Source organism: Rhinolophus sinicus, chromosome 9 (genome assembly GCF_057876585.1).
Source record: "Rhinolophus sinicus isolate RSI-liver-muscle chromosome 9, RSI-T2T, whole genome shotgun sequence".
NCBI classification, from domain to species: Eukaryota; Metazoa; Chordata; class Mammalia; order Chiroptera; family Rhinolophidae; genus Rhinolophus; species Rhinolophus sinicus.
Genome location: NC_142509.1, coordinates 35,430,647 through 35,448,900, shown reverse-complemented (window position 1 = coordinate 35,448,900; position 18,254 = coordinate 35,430,647). Strand labels below are relative to the sequence as shown.

The following is an 18,254-nucleotide window of genomic DNA, read 5'->3' as shown; positions in this document are numbered from 1 at the left end:
CCCCCTCCTCACCTCTCTACCTGAATCCTATCCCCTTAAGGCTCTAGCTGAGGTTTCCCCTCCTTCCTTGACCACCCAGCCCACGACAACCTGTCTCCCTTCTAAATTCTTACTGTCTGAGGTGAAATTTCGGGTGGGATGGCGACAGAAGGACTGTAAGCGGAAACCTATACGCTATTTGAAACTGTGTGTAGCGTCAAAATGTAAACTCCCTCTGCCCCGTTAAATGTTCTGTAAACTTTGTTACAATTCTTAGGGCTTGAATTGTCTGTAAAACGAAATTAAGGGCTTCCTGTCTTCCAGACGGTGACCACAGCCAGGAGCTGGGCAAAGCAGGTCTTAAAGGCCGACAGATTGGGCGTCTGGAGCCACGCTGTGTCCTGGTCAGAGTGGAGGGGCGGCAGACATGCTCTGTGTGACCATGTCAGAGATTTGCCTGGCCTCAGCTTTGCCATCTGTAAAAAAATCCCCTCCGTGAAGGATCCTGGGAGACAGCCTGCAACAGACAGCCCCTCAGAGGGCTCCCCCACCACGGCCAGTCTCTCTGATGAGATCCGAGCGAAGACTCTATCTTTGACCCTGATGGGGAAGTGCCTCTGTACCTCCCAGTGTCACACAGATCCATTCGGCATAAGAATAGAAAGGACAGTACCAGGTGCTGTCTGTCTGAAAAGGGGAGGAAAAACACCCCTGGCCCCGCCTCCATTTCTTCTTCTCCCCAACTATAATGGCCCTGGAGGGAGGGGGGATGGAAAGAGGACACTTTAACAATAATAGAAGATGTTGGGCGGTGTCTTTTAAGCTATGTGACCCTGTTTTGTGGTCACTATGATAGACTCTAAGCTGATCCATCGCCCGAGCTGCTGACCCATCGCCTGCAGAGGCAGTCTCTGGAGGGTCAGGTCCACACTGAAAACACAAGGCCTAAGTTCCAACCCAGGCTCCGCCTCTTCCCTCCTGGGGACCCAAGGACAAGTTAGTGATTCTCCCTGTGAAGTGGGGACAGTAACGGCATTTCCTGCGTATGCTGCCGTGAGCACCCGCTGACTTTAAAACATAAAGTGCTTAGAACGGTGCCTACAGCCTAGGAAGAGCTATATACGTTCCCTGTCATAATTTTAGAAGCACACAGTGTTCAAAGTCTAAGAAATGAGTCTCAGACACCTAACTCTGAGAAGATCAAAGGCCTACTTGACTTGGACAGGAAATGAGGGGGTCAGCAGGGAACAGGGATGGACCCCCAGTGCAGAGAGTCACTTAGATACTGACTTTTGAGCTCATCTCAAGACAGGGGCCGGCCCAGTAACGAGTGGTGGTTACCAGGCTATTTTTCACTGGCCCTTTCCTTATCTTATCAGTAGAGAGAGAAGTAAACATCAAGTTTTATGGCCCTGGCACGTAATGGACTTGTTTGAGGTGCCGGTCTTAATCTGTTCTGCTGAACTGTATGAGTTTCCTGTCGCTGCTGTAACAAGTGGGCACACACTTAGTGGCTTAAAACAACACGCATTTATTCTCTTAAAGTTCTGGGGGTCAGAGTCTGCAATGCGTCAGCAGGGCTGCGTTCCTTCTGGAGGCTCTGGGGGAGAATCGTCTCCTTGTCTATGCCAGCTTCTACAGGCCACCTACGTTCCTTGTCTCGTGGCCCCACATCACTCTGCCCCTGCTTCTGTCGTCACATCTCCTTCTGTGACTCTGACCCTCCTTCCTCTGTCTTAGAAAGCCGCTTGTCATTGTACTGGGCCCACTGAATAATCCAGGATCATCGCCTATCTCAAGATCCTTACCTTCATCCATCTGCAAAGACCTTTTACCATGTAAGGCAACATAGTCACAGGTTCTGGGTTTTAGAATGTGCACATCTCAGGGGACCATGATTCAGCTGGCCACACGAGCCCAGCAGTGACCATTGGGGACTTACAAAGTTTCAGGTATTTTATGTGGACAATCTCTCTGGATCTGCGGACAACCCTCCAGAACTGGTTCTTGTGGCAGGTGCCCTTACACATCCATGCCCCGCTGTGACTCCTAACAGCCAGCACCTGCGACTCCCTCCTGGCTCACCTGGGGGCTCTCTCAGGCCCCTGCTGGTGGGAGGGGCAGGTGAGGAGAGCAGAGGAAGTAACTCCCTGTGGGAGCAATCCTCCAAGTCCTGACTGACAGCCTTAGGAGATAAACACCCCTGTGCCCTCGCCCTTCAGGTGGGATAACTGAGGCACATTCTACACTCTCCCTCCATCACCCAGCAGCACTGAACTCCAGGTGCCCATCGGATGACCTCCCCCTACCCCCAGTCTTACTTCCCATTCCCCCACCAGTAATACTTGAGATCATTTCCTGAATAAAATACTGGCACATTCAAATGCTTGTCTTCGGTGGGGGGAGGGGCTCTTCTGAGGGAACCCAAACTAAGACAGTATTACTTCCCATTTTACAGATGAAGAAACTGAGGCTCAGAGACAGGAAGTGCGTTGCCCAGGATCACCCAGGTGGTAAGCGCTGGAGTGAGATCCAAACCCAAGCTCAGCTGAACGGCGGCAATAACAATGGCTGACACCAGGCAATGCGTATGTGTCACTGTTCTGAACCCCACAGATGTAACTCATCCAGTCCTCACAACCACCCTGCCAAGGAGCTCCCCTTATCCTCACTCTCTGTGTGAAGAAACCGAGGCAGGGAGAGGTCAGGATATCTGTCCAAGGTTAACCAGCAGGGCAAGTGCCTGTGGGAAGGGAACAGAGATGAGCTGTCTGGCCAGCCCCCTCCCCTGTCCTATTTTTAACCTACAGAAGGTACACTGGGTTAAATAGTGCCCTCGCCCCCAAATTCATATTTACCCAGGACCTCAGAATATGACCTTATTTGGAAATGGGGTCTTTGGAAATGTAAGTAGTTGAAATGAAGCCATACGAGGTTATGGTGGACCCTAAAATCAATGACTAGTGTCCTCATAAGAAGGCCATGAGAGAGACACGGGGACACACAGGGAAGGAGGCCATGTGACAGAGACTAGAATGAAACAGCCTTAAGCCAAGGAATGCCAAGGATGGCGGCCACCACCGGAAGTGGGAAGAGGCGGGAAGACTAGAGCCTTCACCCTGCTGACACCTAGACGTCAGACGTCCGGCCTCCACACTGTGACAAAATCTTTCTGTTGTTTTAAGCCACCCAGGCTGCCATGCTTTATTACGACACCCCTAGGAAACCAACACAGAAGGGGCAGGGATAAACGGAAATATCCAAGCCCTCAGTGAGCCTGAGAACTGGAAACACACCACAGGTCTGCCCCCCGAGGGCCCAAGGGCCCAGCAAAGGGAGGGGTTGGTTGCACATTAGGAACTTTTACCCTCTTCCAGCGGGGCGTGTGAGAAGGCATCACTGATGTGTGCAGCCTTTGCCCTGCGGGGAAACAGGCCAGGTCCGAGGCAGCAGGCGGGCACGGGCCCAGGGCCTAAAAGAGCCTTTGTGTGGACATTCAAGTGGCCAGACCAGCAACTGGACTCCCAGCCAAGTGTCTGCTAGGAAATAAACCCTTAATACGTGGGCCACATGCCCAGGCTGTGCCTGACTGCCCCCCCTGGGGCAGAGAACCGGGCCAGAGGGAGAAATGCAACCCCCCGGGCTGGGCCACTTCAGCCCCTGGCCTGTCCGATGCAGACAGCACTGCCGGGCACCACCCTGGGCAGAGCCCTGCACACACGTGCTACTGCACTGACTTGTCACAACAACCCTGCGAGGTAGGCACGGTGCCACCCTCGTTTTACAGACAGGGAGACTGAGGCTCCCAGAGGGAACCTGCCCACACTAATAGCCAGTCTGAATCCAAACCCAGGCAGTCCGTCCTCCATCCCTCACTCTTTCTTTTCTTTCTTTTTTTCTGTTCTTCCTTTTTGTTTCCTTCCTCTCTCCCCCTTCACTCCTCCCTCCCTTCTTTTTCCTTTCTTCCTCTCTTTCTTTTTGTAATTGAGGTATAATTCACATACTATAAAATTCACACTTTTAAAGTATACATTCAGTGGGATTTTTTTGTATATTCACTGCGTAGTGCGTCCATCACCACTATCTAATTCCAGAACCACCACTATCTAATTCTGATCACTCCAGAGAAACCCCATCCCCATCAGCAGTCATTCCCCATTTCCCCTCCCCCAGCACCCAGCAGCCACTCATCTATTTTCGGTCTCTATGGATTTGCCTGTTCTGGACATTTCATAGAAATGGAATCATGTACTATGTGACCTTTTGTGAGCAGCTTCTTTCACCTAATATGTTTTCAAGGTTCGTCCATATTGTAGCGTGTGTCAGAAATTCATTCCTTTTTACGGCCGAATCATATTCCATTGTATGAAGAGTCCACATTGTAATCTTTTTAAACTACTACATTATAAAGCCTCTCCAGCAGCCGTTTAGTAGGCATTGGTTGGAGGGACGCAGAATGGACAGGACTGCTATGCCTCATGGGAAATGGCCCTTCTCTATCTGCACTGCACCACACCGAACACTGTAGATGCAAGACAGACACTGAATCCCTCTCTCGTGGCCCCCGTTCCACCCCCCGCATGCCCACACACACGGTCACGCTGCGTTACCTGTAGTGAAGGAAGAATCGACACGCCACAGCACCCAGAAGCAGGATGATGGTCAGGTAGAGCTTGAACTTCTCATACTCATCCTTGTAGGCAAATCTGCGGCAACAGACACCCCCAGGGAAGGTCATGTCACTACTGCCGCATTTTCAGTAATATAACTACGGCCCATCTGGGGGCAGGAGCCTCACTCCATCAGATCATTAAGTTATTGCCGTCCGCATCCCACAAGGACCTTCTGATCTCACTAAGGGAGAGACCTGGTCTTGAATGAATGGTGGCGACCAATTAGGGAATGATGGTTGATGTGCCAAGCTTCCCATGTCCCTGGCCTCCTGGTTTAGGGCTTCAAGCCATGACAGGAGATGAGCGAGGAACAGAGACAGGGTCCCCTCCCCCAACCAGCTATTGTAGTGGAAACTCCATGGCTCCATTTCCCTGGAAACTGATAGATTCGGGGCAGACAGGACTGAATGCTTCCCAGGAGAAAAGTGTATGATAAGGCGTGGAACAGAGCGGGGGCCATTTCTCATGGGAAACTGGCAATCCTGTCCACCTAATATCAGGAAGGAAGGAAGGAAGGAAGGAAGGAAGGAAGGAAGGAAGGAAGGAAACCTCCCCCAGGGGGTCTGCCCGCCAAAGAGGAGAGTGTCAGAAAGACCAAGAGCCAGAGCCCCAACTGTTAACATTTTTTTCATTTATGCAAAAATTAGCTTGGTCCATCTCTCCTGAGTTGAAAAAGCAAAATACCTGGATTCTGTAAAGCCAGGTGGGGTCCGGGACACTTACTTGGCCTGGTTGCTAAGAAGGGTCACGTTCACGTTGCCGAGGACCAGATTTAAGTAGAGCCTGGAAGGAAAGACCCGTGAGGTCCGCACATCCCTAAGAGCCCGGGCGTGGGCCCCAACCGCAAATATTCAAACTTAATAAGCATGCGCTGAGCAGCCAGTGGGAACACAGGCTGCTAAGCTCAGCAGTCCAATGGGCCTCACATCAAATGAGAACACTGATTAGAGAACCTTGACGACTGTGACACGGGACCGCTGGGACTGACCCATCTCGCCCATTTTAGCTGGCTTACAGACCATATTTCCCAGCCTCCTTTGCAGCTCATGTGAGCATGTGACTAAGCTCCAGCCAATGAGGTGAAGGCCATGTGTACAACCTCTAGGTCAATTTAAAATGGGCTCTTTTCAAAAATTAAGGCATAACCATCATAAGTGCACAAATCTTAAGTACGTATACAACATGATGAATGTTTACATATTTACACATCCATGCAACCAACACCCAGATCAAAGAATAAAACCCCTCCAGTCCCAGGAGGCTCCCTTGCGCCCCCCTCCCAGCCCCCACCAAGGATAGCCACTGTGTGTTCACAGAGGAACCTGTGAGGAAGCGTCCCTCTCTGCCCTCACTTCTGCCTTTCCCCCTCAATCTCAAGTCCCAAGGGGAAGGTGGGAGTTACGCAGACCAGGTGCCCTAGGCCTGGGTATCTTCCCGCAGCAGGGGGGTAGGTGTCTGGGCGCAGTGTGTAAGTTCCCAGCTCCTACCCGTTCTTCTTGGGCAGGTAGGCCTCCATGTCGAAGAAAATATTCTGCCGCTCCTTGATGTTGGCGCCCATCTGCTGAACGAGCTCTGCCTCCTCCTGACCGGCATGGCGCTTGTACCTGTGGGCAGAAGTGTTGGCGCAGAAGAAGTGGGAGCATTACTCAGACTGGAGGAAGAATCTGGAAACTCTGGGCACTGCCCTCCCATCTTTCCATCCCAGTGCTTCTCACAACCTCACTTCTCTTTCTGTACTCTCTGGGTTTGAGGCTGGCTCCCTGCTAACCCTGTGACCTTGGGAATGTCCTTTAACCTCTCTGCCTTATTTTCCACACCTGAAAAACAGGGATAACATCAGGCCTACCTCGTAGACAATACCATTGTGAGGATTAAGTGAGTAAATGCAATTTAAAGTATTTAGAACGATACTCGCCTCAGAGTAGTACAAGCTTAGTGGATATCTACTAGCAATACTAGTTTCACTATTCTGTTTTTTTCCCAAATGACTTTGATTTAATCAGCGGAAGCAAACTAAATGGAAAGCTTACAATAAAGAAGAATTATATGTCCGTGCCTTGTGCAAACTAAGCTGGGACACAAAAGGACGGGGCTCTTCTAAAGGAATACCCTGAAGGTTACTAAGCGGGCAGACAGAACGGCACTTTGAGAACATAAGCAATCAATCAAGGTCGAACTGTTATTCTTTGATGACATTTAACTCTCAAAACTAGAAAAACAAGTCAGTCACAGACAATCTCAAAATAGTAGGGGTCCTCAGGGTAAGGACCCCTTACACTGACCTGAACTCATGGGTCAACCTTCTAACCCAGTGGTTCTCAACTGGGAACACTAGGCAAGGTCTGGGAACTTTCTGGTTGCCAACACAGGGTGGAGGGTTTTCCTGGCATCTAGTGGGTGCTGTTAAATATCCCACAATGCACAGGACAGCCCCCAGAAGCAAAGAGTTATTACTACCAAAGTTGAAAAACCCTAGACAGATGAAAGATTCTTGAGTCCTGCCATCAGTCAGATGTGTTTTTCCAAGAGTGGCCATTGCATTGCGTAAAACCATCCACGCTTTACCCCATGACTAATAGGCCTCCATTTCCAAAATGGTCAGCCAAGGTCAGGGGTATGATCAGCAACCTTCCCAAACCTTGTCCACAGGGGCAGAACTCACCAGGAGCCACACACTCTGGAATGGAAGCCCAAGTAAGTGACCTGACACAAGCTACTCAGAGCCTCGGTTTCCCTGCCTGCATTGGAGGGAGGGGGAGGGAGAGGGGAGGCCCGTGACAGCATCCACTGGACCTCTTCACCTATCCGGGGTGAGAGGACGTCCCAAAGTATGAAGACATAGGGATTGCGAAGTGAACATGTGGTCCTGGCCTCAGGGACTGAACTACATCGTGATCTCATGTCCATCCCCAGGGGGGACGCCAGACTTTTTACCTCCTACACCAGTGAGCCTGCGGGGTGAGCCCCCACACCCATGGAAAGGATACTGACAGTGCACCTGCCTGCAGGACTTCTTATAACCACTTTCCTCTGGGGAACCATCTCTCATACTCTTCCCCCCTCCACGTGGCTCATGTAGGGTGGGTGGTCCCTCCGCCCAGTCCATAAACTCAGCACGTGACCTAGTCTTGCCTAACCAGTCTCCGTGATTGCTTCACAGATGGATGACATGTGACCCATTCCAGCCAGTGAGGATCACACCCAGAACTTTTGCGGAAACACAAGTTCTCATTCTGCTGGGGTGGCGAAGCCAGTCGGAAGAAAGGCTGGAGGATAGAAGCCCGGCACTGCTGGTGGCCATCTCGTTGACCATGAGGGGATGGTCAGCCTGAGAGTGAACCCCATCTAGAGGAAGGCAGAACGTAGAGGAAAAAACCAGATTCCGAAAACTACCCTTTGACCCCGGATTCAGTGATGCCTGAAGCCACGTCTAGTTTTTTTCCATTAAAATTTCCATTCTCTGCTCAAGCCGGTGTTGAGCTGGTTTCTGACCCGTGGCACCAGGGGAGCCTTTGAGGTGCAGCGCCGCCTACCTCTGGAGGGTGTGTTTCAGGTCCTTGAGTCGTGTCTTCTGCTTGTGGATGGAGCTGCTACACAAAGTCTGGAGCGCCGTCAGCTCCTCCAGCTTCTGCTTGTAGACCCTGTGAGTTTCCTGAGGGACAGAGGAGCAGGCATAGTATGGAAGAGAACATAAACAGGTCGTTTTTGATAGTTTGCTTGCGTTAGGGGACGCGACTACAGACGTCATAGCCAAGACAATACAACTACAACTATCAAAGATGGGGCTCAGAAAGTTGGGCCTGGAATTGGAGAACTCACCATCACACAACCCTCGGTTAACAAGGAACTGTTGGGGGTTTTCCTGTCCCGGCTCCATCCTTTCTAATGTCAACAGCAACCACATAACTTTGAGGGGCCATCTTCTGTCAACTCTTAGTCCAGATGGTTTGAGTAGAGCTGACAATCCCCATGCCAAAAGTGGTCATGTGACCCAGGGCTGGTCAATGAGTATCCTCCAATCCCCTGGCAACTGATTGGTTCAGACATGGACACATGGCTCAAACTGGGTCAGTGAGTCAACCCTGGGACTCCAGCTACACATATGGGTTTAGAGATGCCATCTTTCTCCTCTGTTTGCTAAGATGATAGCAGGTACACTTGGGGCTGCTGAGTCGGGAGAGCCTGCCTAAGAATGAAGCCAAATAGGGTAGCCGGTAGCTCAGTTGGTTGGAGGGCCGTGGTCTTAACAAGGTTGCCAGTTCGATCCCCACATGGGCGAGTGTGAACTGCGCCCTCCACAACTAGATTGAAACAACTACTTGACTTGGAGCTGATGGGTCCTGGAAAAACACACTTAAAATAAATAAAAGTTAAAACAAAAAGAATGAAGCCACATAGGAAGACAGAATTGAGACATGGCAAGAGACAGAATTCCCACAGCATCATTTCAGCCCTTGGATCTAACCAAGTCTGAATGTAATGCTCTTGGTTACATAAATTCATAAATTCCTTTTCACTGAAGCCTGTTTGAGTTGGGTTCCTGATCCTGGCCATGAAGAGAGTTCTGGCTGAATCAACTAAGAAAAGCTTATACTTCTTAAAACCAACCCTCCGTACCCCGACACAGTCATTCCAATGAACTTAATATCTCATTCCTGGAAATGACCAGTCAGGGCCACAACGCCAAAGGAAATACAGAGACCCCCCAATCCTGGGAGAATGGAACACAGTGACTTCTCGACACTGCTGCCACTGCACACCCCCAAGTAACGCTATCTGCCGGGAAACAAGCCCTTCCCTCTAGATTTGATCATCTAAGACAGATACCAACAATTGGGAGAAACCAATATGAGGGACGAGAACCATGAAATTAGATACAATAATCCAATGAGCATATTTAGAGTGGCTGTTTTCTTGGTCATTTTCTTGGTGGAGAAATGTATGTAGCAGAGAGAGAAAAAGGGGTTGGTGAAATAGTGAGACCAGCTCCTAAATTCTCGTGCCTGCCAACCAGGGTCCCTAGAAATGAAGGGTAAGCCAGATGGCAAGGGTGACGTGAAGAAGATGAAGTCACTAGATGACAATTAGGAGCAGTGCTGAAGGACAACTATGAGCAAGCTTCCCTTGGTCCCCGACAGAGGGCTCAGTCTCTGTAATAGGCCTAGTGTCATCACTCCCTCCTTCCTGGGCCCCCAGAGAGGAAACTTCTGTCTCTTTCTTATTTAATTTTTTAGTTTTAAATAATTTCCAACTTGCAGAGGAATTGTAAGAGAGTACACAGAACTCCCCTATAGCCTTCGCCCAGATTCACCAACTGTTAGCATTATGCTATAATTCGCTTTATTCCCATGTGTGTGCATGTGTGTGTGTGTGTGTGTGTGTGTGTGTGTTCCTTTTCGACATCAGGCATCGGTACACTAAGCCACAGGCCAAATCCAGCCACATGATTTTGTATGGGCAATAAGCTAGAAATGGTTTTTGCTTGGTTGAAAAAAATCAAAAGAAGTGTACATGGTGACGTGTGAAAAATATATGAAATTTAAATTAAACTATGTGTAAATAAGCTTTATTAGAGCACAGCCGTGCCCAGTCATTTACACATTAGCTGTAGCTTCTCTGGAACTACAACAGCAGAATGAGTAGTTGTGACAGAGACCATATGGCCCGCAAAACCTAGAATCTTTACTACTTGGCTTTTCTGCCAAAAAAAGTTTGCCTACTCCTGTTCTAAACCGTCTGGGAGATAGCTGTAGATGACATCGCTTCTTTACTCCTAAATATTTCGTGCCACAGTACAATTATCAAACACAGAAAACGTAACCTTGATACAACACAAGACTATGACCTCAAATAGCATCCAAATTCCTATTTTGCTAGCTGTCCATTGATGGCAATTTCCCTCAAGATCCTGGACCCAATTCAGTCTCCTGCCTTAGACTACTGCTTCTCTCTTTAGTCTCCTTTAGTCTAGAATAGTTCCTCAGACTTTCTTTTGTCTTTCATGATATCGACATTTTTCAAGAGTTCAGTCCAGTTGTTATGGAGAATGTCCCTCCATCTGGATTTGTCTGTTATTTCTTCCTGATTGGATTTGGGTTCTGCGTTAGGAGCAAGAATACCACTAAAGTAACAACACTGTACCCTCCATGTCCCCATTAGGAGGGACACAGTGTCTTGTGATATTCGCGTTAATTGCTTAGAAGAGGCGGTGTCCACCCACGTGCTCCACTGCACAGTGACCAACTTTCTACCTGTAACTAATAAGTAATCTGCAGAAAGACACGCTGGGTTTTAGTCACTTCTGAATTCTTCAAGTGCCCGAACAGCCGTCTACGTACAACCAATATCTGCTGGTAATAAAGGAAATCCTCCAGAGCTGGGCGGGGAGGACTGGCAAAAAGATCCTAACTCTAGTCTTCAAGAAAGTGGGACTGAGCGTCCTGGCAATGCCAGCTGAGGCTCCTGGAAGATAAAGGGCCACGTGACCTACTGGCACTTTTTAGTGTTGGGTCCCAGTACAGGGAGATAAGACCAAGACTGCAACATCAGCAGCCAGATGCTCGTCAGGCCCTCTTCAGTCTGAATTAATATTTAACTTCAAAGTAAAAGGCGAAGACATTATCCTTGTTAAAAATTAAAACACTACGCTACAGCTAGAGTCGACTTTGAATACACACCCCTGTCCTGTCTTCTCTCCCTTTCCCAGAAGTAACCGCTGTTACCAATTTCTTCTGGTAACAGAAGAAAAAAGAATACAGTCTGGGAGACTGTATTCTTTTCTATGTAGTCTTCCAGACTGTATTCTATGTAGCTATGTATTTCCATATTCTATATTCTATATTTCTATATACACACACAAATATGTATACATACATATGAAAAATACATTGTTGCAAAAAGTAATCGTCCCTAATACTTCTTTTCCTTTGCTTCCTTTTAGCAACAGAACCCTACAGAGTTACAGCTGGGCTGGTGCCCAGCTACAGACAACATTTCCTAGCCTCCCTCGCTGCTATGTGCAGCAGTGTGACTAAGAGTCAGCCAATGGGATGCAAGCAGAAGTGATGCAGGTAAGTTCTGAACCACATTTTTATAAGGAATTGCTTTGGCCTCCACTCTCTTTTCCTGGCTGGGATATGGCAACAACCGGTCCAGTCACCTTGAAACGAAAGATGGTAGCCACATGATCCAAATGGTAAAGCCCACTGTCCCATCTCCAGCCAAACCAACCTGGAACCCAAGTGACCTCAACTACCCTGAGGCCACCATGCTGTATGGAAACCCTAACCACATACAAAAGTCACACGTAGACACTCCGATCAATAGTCCCAACTAAGACAAACCTTTTGGTCATTCCAGCTCAGGCACCATAGGGGTAAAGAAACTTCCAGATGATTCCAGCCCCAGCCATGTGAGTTAATCCTAGCCATTCACGTCTTCCCACCTAGGGCCCTCAATATCATAGAGCACAGCCAAGCCATCAAGCCTGTGCCCCATCTAGATTCCTGACTCAGAGAATCCATGAGCAAAATGCAATTATTGTTGTTTTATGCAGCAATAGATAACTGGACCCCACTTACCCTGGACCACACCTCTCTTTGGATTGTCATGTGAGAAAGAAAGAAGATACCTCATTTTAGTCTTTTTATTTGGGGAATCTCTTTGTTATAACAGCATAGCTTATACCCTAAAGCGCATACTTTTGATTTTCAAAAAATATAGAGAGTGCCAAAAAAATGAATACACATTTTAAGAAAGGAAAAAAAACTATTAAAATTGTAACACTCAATATATACCGATAACAAAAGATGAATACAAGTTTGACTTCTGCAATTACACGAGGTGCTCAAAGTGGTTCCCATCAGCATCCAGACACGTCTGATTACCGTGAACTACTGCTTGAGCAACGCTGACCAAAGTGTCCACTTGTATACATTTTTTTTGGCACCCCTGGTATATTAACAGTATCAGCATATACATGATTCCACAACTTTCTTTTGTCACTCAACAGTGTGTCTTGAAGATCTAACCATCTAAGAATATATAGATGTACTTCATTCTTTTTAGTGCTGTGCAGCGTTCCATACTATGGACATACTACTTTACTTTATTGAAGCCTTTCCCCTATTGCTGGATATTTACATTGTTCCCAGTCTCTGACTATAACCAACAATGCAACATTGAATAATATCTTTGCACTGCCTCCTTGGGCACACATGCTAGTATCTCTCTAGGGAAGATTCTCTCTGGGGAACAGAAGTGGAATTGCTGGGTCAGAGGGTACAGGCTTGTTTTTCATTTTAATAGATCTTGGCAAACTGCCCACAGAGTGACTATACCAATTTACACTCCCACCCTCAGCACATGACAGTTGCCCACACCTCCCCATCACTCAATGCCATCATTGACTTTTTTACAGGCATTTTTCTAATGCTCCACTGGTCTTCAGTATCAGATCTTCCCTGGGAAGTGGCTCTGGCCAATGACAGAGCAAGAGAAAACTGCCGGGGATCAGGAACGACTCCACATACCAGGGGATAAAACTATGGGAAGGCCCATGGCCTCCTGTCGGCAGCTCCAGGTTCAGGATTTGCTAGCCACGAGGAAGACAACATGGGGTGGGGGGGCCCTTAGTGTGACACACTCTCTACCCCTAGGGCATTCCTTGCTCATGCCCAGTCTCTGCTGCGTCCACGTGCCAGTCACACGGCAGTAGGAAAGGTTACCCGTTCATTTCTTGGATCCTTACTTTTTTCCAGACAGCTGTTTCTCATGTGCTCTTTTTTCTTAATTACGATAAAATTTACCATTTTAATCATTTAATTTTTTTGCTCTTCTAATTGTAATACAATACACATAAAATGTACCATTTTAACCATTTTTAATTGTACAAGTCAGTGGCATTAAATACATTCACCTTGTTGTGTAACCACCACAACCATCCATCTCCAGAACTTTTTTCATCATCCCAACTGAAATTCCAAACCCATCAAACGATAATTCTAATTCCCCCACCCAGCACCTGGCAACCACCATTCTAGTACTTTCTGTCTCCATGAATTTGAGTCCCCTATATACCTCATAGAAGTAGAATCATACAGTATTTGTCTTTCTGTGCCTAGCTTATTTAGACATAGCATAATGTCTTCAAATTCTATCCATGTTGTAGCATATGTTAGAATTTCCTTCCTTTTTAAGGCAGAATATTATTCCATTGTATGGATATACTACATTTTCTTTATCCATTCATCTGTCAGTGGACATTTGTGTTGGTTCCATCTTTCTCTCTTGTGAATAATGTTACTATGAACATGGGTATATAAACACTTGTTCAAGGCCCTGCTTTTGATTCTTTTGAGTATATACCCAGAAGTGGGATTGTTAGATCATAGAGTAATTCTGGGTCTTATTTTTTTGGTTTTTTGAGGAACCTCCATACCATTTTTCACAGTAAAATGGCTAAACCATTTTACAACATCTGCCTCTTGATGCACTGTCCATGGGGTGGTCTGGGGGTGGGGAGGATACAATGCCTGTCTTCCCTCGAGTCCCTAGGTAACCGCTGCACATGAGGGTATCTCCAACAGACCCTTGACGTCTTGACCTGTGCTTTGAGTTGCTTTTTCAAGGAGCGGGATGAACCACCCTGAAGCAAGCCACTCTTGCCTCTCATGCACTCAACCTGGGCCTTGTGGCTTTGAATGGAACCAGTCACCAGATGGAGACCTCCTTTTTTTTTGCCAAGTAGGCAGCTATTCCCCTTCTGGTTAATACCTCCGTAGTATCTTTGGAGTCCCATCCCTCCCCCACACTGTCAATGAGCTCTGGCTAAGGAGCAGGGTTGACCCTACCCGAGGCTCCAGGGCACGTGACCCAAGCCTAGCCAATCAGAACATCAGCCTCCCAACCCAGCCGGGTAATTCAGGGAACGGCATTCAGAACCAATGAAACTCAGTTGTGAGGCTTTTATCAGAACTGCTGAAAGAGAAACTCTTTTTCTACTAGTTTTGAAGGTAGCAGGATATAAGCCCAGAGCTAATGGGGCTGCCTTGCGGAGAATGAACCCAACAGAGAGGAAAACAGAGCAGAGAGGTAGATGGAGGCTGAGCCCTGACAATGTCACTTGAGCCCCTGGTTCGGCTTGTACCTGAAGGTGGTACGCTTTTGACTTCCCAATTACATCAGCAAACACGTGCTGTTTTGTTCTGTTTGACTTTGCCAGTTGGGTTGAGTGTCTTCATTTCAGAGGCAAGTGTCAGAATGTAGATTATTGTGCCAAAGAACAGAGCTTTTCTTCTGGGCGAAGTCCAGGTAAGAAGAGAAGCCACAAATCTGGGACTAATTATTACCAAGCTCTTGCACTGGGCACGGCCATCTCAAAGATGCCAAAAGCAAGGACTTGGAGTCAGGTTGAATGAATCCTCCATTAGCCACTAACTGAACAGTCACCCCAAAATATAGATCTCTGAACAACCACATTGGGTACTTTCCCACCACCCTAAGAACCCGAACCATTAAACAACTCTATTGAGCTATAATTTACATAACATAAAATTCACTTTAAGTGTACAATTCAGTGATTTTTGTATACTTATCAAATTATACAACCATTACCACATCCAGTTTTAGAATATTCTATCACCCAGTAAGACCCGTCGTGTCTATTAGTATTCACTCTCCCCCTCCCCTCCTGCCGGCTCCTGGCAACCACTATCTACCTTCTATCTCTACAAATTTGTCTCTTCTGGATATTTCATATAGATGGAATCATACAATACGTGGTTTTTATGTCTGGCTTCTTTGACTGAGCACAACGTTTTTGAGGTTTATTTACACAGTAGCATGTATTAGTATTTTTACTGCAATAAAAATTTGGTATAGACAGATCACGTTTTGTTGATCCATTCACCAGTTGTTGGACATTTGGACTATTTCCACGTGCTTTTTTTTTAATTTCCACTTTTTGGCTCTTACGAATATTGCTGCTGTCATGAACATTCACGTACAAGTCTTTGTGTGGACGTATATTTTCATTTCTCTTGGGTAGGTACCTAGGAATGGACTTGCTAGGTCGTATAGTAAATGTTTTACTTTTAAAGAACACGCCAAACTGCCACACCAGTATTTTTATTTCTAAGCTTGGCAGCCGTGGATTGGAACACGGGAGACGCTCACCAAAAACGGAGTCAGCTCTCTGCCCTCAGCGCAGGGAGCACGAGCTTATTAAAGGTGATTGACTCTCACATCAAGTCACTACCTCTAAAAATAACCCAGAGTGCTGGGGGCATCAGAGCAGACAGGCAGCTGTGGAAGAAAGGACCCATTCTGCAGTACAAAGCAAGCCCCTCCCCCACCAACTGTCTAGTTCGAGACCAAGAAATCCAAGAAAAGAAACGCACTTGATAGAATACCTACGGACAGAGCTTTGGATAGGAAAAAAAAGAGGCTAAGTGTAAGGCAAACATTGCCAGTAAAGAATCAAATGCTAAGACACATTTCTCTAAGAGAAAAAAATACAAGCCCAGTACACTACTCAGTTCTGCAGTAAATGATACTTGCACAGTCAGAATCATGTACACGGCTGACATTGAGCCTACAGAGCTGTTTTTCTTTATAAGCCTTTTGGTACCGTTGGATGACTTTCTGGTTTTCTGCTCATTTTCCGAAATATTTCACACACATAAGAAAGGACAGAAAAATCGTATAATAGAAAAGAAACGTATCGTAACAATAACACTCGCTCTCACCCTCAGTTTAAGAAATAATAGTGCACATTGGGTGGAAAGCCCCTATGCATTCTTTCTAGGTGGTAGTTCCACGCCCTGCCCCCAAAGAGGGGAACTCCTATGCTGGTTATCTCTGCCCCCATCCCACCCCAGATCAATCCAGTCTTTCTCTGCGCTGATACCTTTGGACTACTTCTCCTGGGCTCTCTTACTCTGCCTCCCACTTAGGTTTGGCCAGTGGGAGGCCAAGACGCAAGACTGGAGGGTGGGGGGAGAGTGAGATGGGGGTATTTGTTCCTCCTGCCTCCTTCCAGCTTTGCTGCAGCCTTCCACCACTACAGCTCCTGTCCTCACTCCCCTGCCCCAGCAACAAGCTTGGACCAAGCTCTGGCGACTGACCCCTCTCTCCGCCCCTGTAGGATTAGAACTGATCCCAGCTCCTGGGGGCTCGCCCTTAAACTGCCACAGCTCTGTAAATAGCCCCTTCCTGAAACTCTTTGGTGAGGTTCTTCTGGGGGAGCCACTTGCTTCTTGCTAAGATCCTGCCTGAATGGCCACTATACTGAATTTGGCCCATCTCAATCCCTTGCAAGTCTTTTATTTGTACTACAAAGATATGCAGCAGTAAGCAATACATAGTGTTGTTCTGAATGTTTAACTTTATTATAAGTCACATCCCTCTGCAAGTTTGCAATGTTGCTTTTCTGTCTAAAAGATTTATTCATGGGGCGGCTGGGTAGCTCAGTTGGTTAGAGCACGAGCTCTGAACAACAGGGTTGCTGGTTTGATTCCCGCATGGGCCAGTGAGCTGCGCCCTCCACAACTAGACTGAAGGACGACTTGGAGCTGATGGACCCTGGAGAAGCACACTGTTCCCCAATATTCACCAATAAAATTATTTAAAAAAAAAAAGATTCATGTTGATACACCTGGCTCTAGTTAATTCATTCTGCTCTTCATGGATGTTCAGTGGAATTATCCATTCTGATGGACATTTAGGTTTGCCATTTTAGTGTTATGATAATCCTGGTACATATCTCTTATTTGAATTTTTAACTATGTGGATCTGTATTACTTATAAAAATGTAAAATGAATTTTTAAAAATAGAAACACTAACCTTAGCTCTGTGCACTGGGATGCCCACAGCATCTTTCCTACACATCTGATTACCCGCCTTTTATACCACGTACAGAAGACATACAGAAGTCAGTTTCCATTGGAGGATTCAGAAATCTGCCGCCTTTCCTGTCATCTGAGGCCCCACGCTCTGCTCCAGTGGGAAGCCGAGGTTAATGACTCCAGGTCCCAGCACAGCCAGGAAACACCTGGAGATACCTTCTTAACACAACTTAGCTGAGTTGTAAGATCCAGAACTGGGCAGTCAGAATTTCTGAGTCAACATTTATTGCAAGAATTGCCAGCAACGGAATCTTCGTGGTGTTTTCAAACCGGGCTCTGGCTCAGGAGCATTGGAAGTTGGTAGGCAACCCAGAAAACTGCAACAGAGCCATGGCCACGACCAAAATGTGCCTTATAGCTGTGTCCTTCTCGGGTAGTAAGTTTTCAAAAGATTACATTTGTATAGTTCTACTTCCAAGGAATCAACTTCAAAGAAAGATTTCTGGATGTTGAGTATACTTAGAACTAAGACTCATCATGGAAACTCTACCAAGGATGGCAAGTTGACTTCACCTAAACTGTATCATGCCTATTTTATTTTAATTAAAGTTTATTGGGGTGACAATTGTTAGTAAAGTTACATAGATTTCAGGTGTACAATTCTGTATTACATCATCTATCAATCCCATTGTGTGTTCACCACCCAGAGTCAGTTCTCCTTCCATCACCATATATTTGAATCAGGTCGATATTGGG

At 47.0% G+C, this 18,254-nt stretch overlaps 1 protein-coding gene and 1 long non-coding RNA gene across 5 annotated transcripts in view; one reads left to right on the top strand and one right to left on the bottom strand.

Annotated features, from left to right (window-relative positions):
* The window catches only part of TMEM120B (transmembrane protein 120B), a 50,495-nt gene that overhangs the window by 11,739 nt on the left and 20,502 nt on the right, over nt 1–18,254 (bottom strand). For all 3 annotated transcript variants that reach the window (XM_019733953.3, XM_074321002.2, XM_019733954.3), the window contains exons 2-5: nt 8,186–8,304; nt 6,140–6,256; nt 5,376–5,435; nt 4,590–4,685 (exon numbers count right to left, since the gene is read on the bottom strand). In XM_019733953.3, coding sequence (XP_019589512.1) covers nt 4,590–4,685; nt 5,376–5,435; nt 6,140–6,256; nt 8,186–8,304 — 392 coding nt within the window. The remainder of the gene's footprint in view (nt 1–4,589; nt 4,686–5,375; nt 5,436–6,139; nt 6,257–8,185; nt 8,305–18,254) is intronic.
* LOC141569133 (uncharacterized) lies at nt 90–18,096 on the top strand. Of its 2 annotated transcripts, none has more exons than XR_012492529.2 (3): nt 90–2,567; nt 11,593–11,722; nt 17,572–18,096. It is a non-coding gene; the product is annotated as an uncharacterized LOC141569133 (long non-coding RNA). The 2 variants fall into 2 exon arrangements; XR_012492528.2 differs by lacking the exon at nt 17,572–18,096 and adding an exon at nt 13,072–17,224.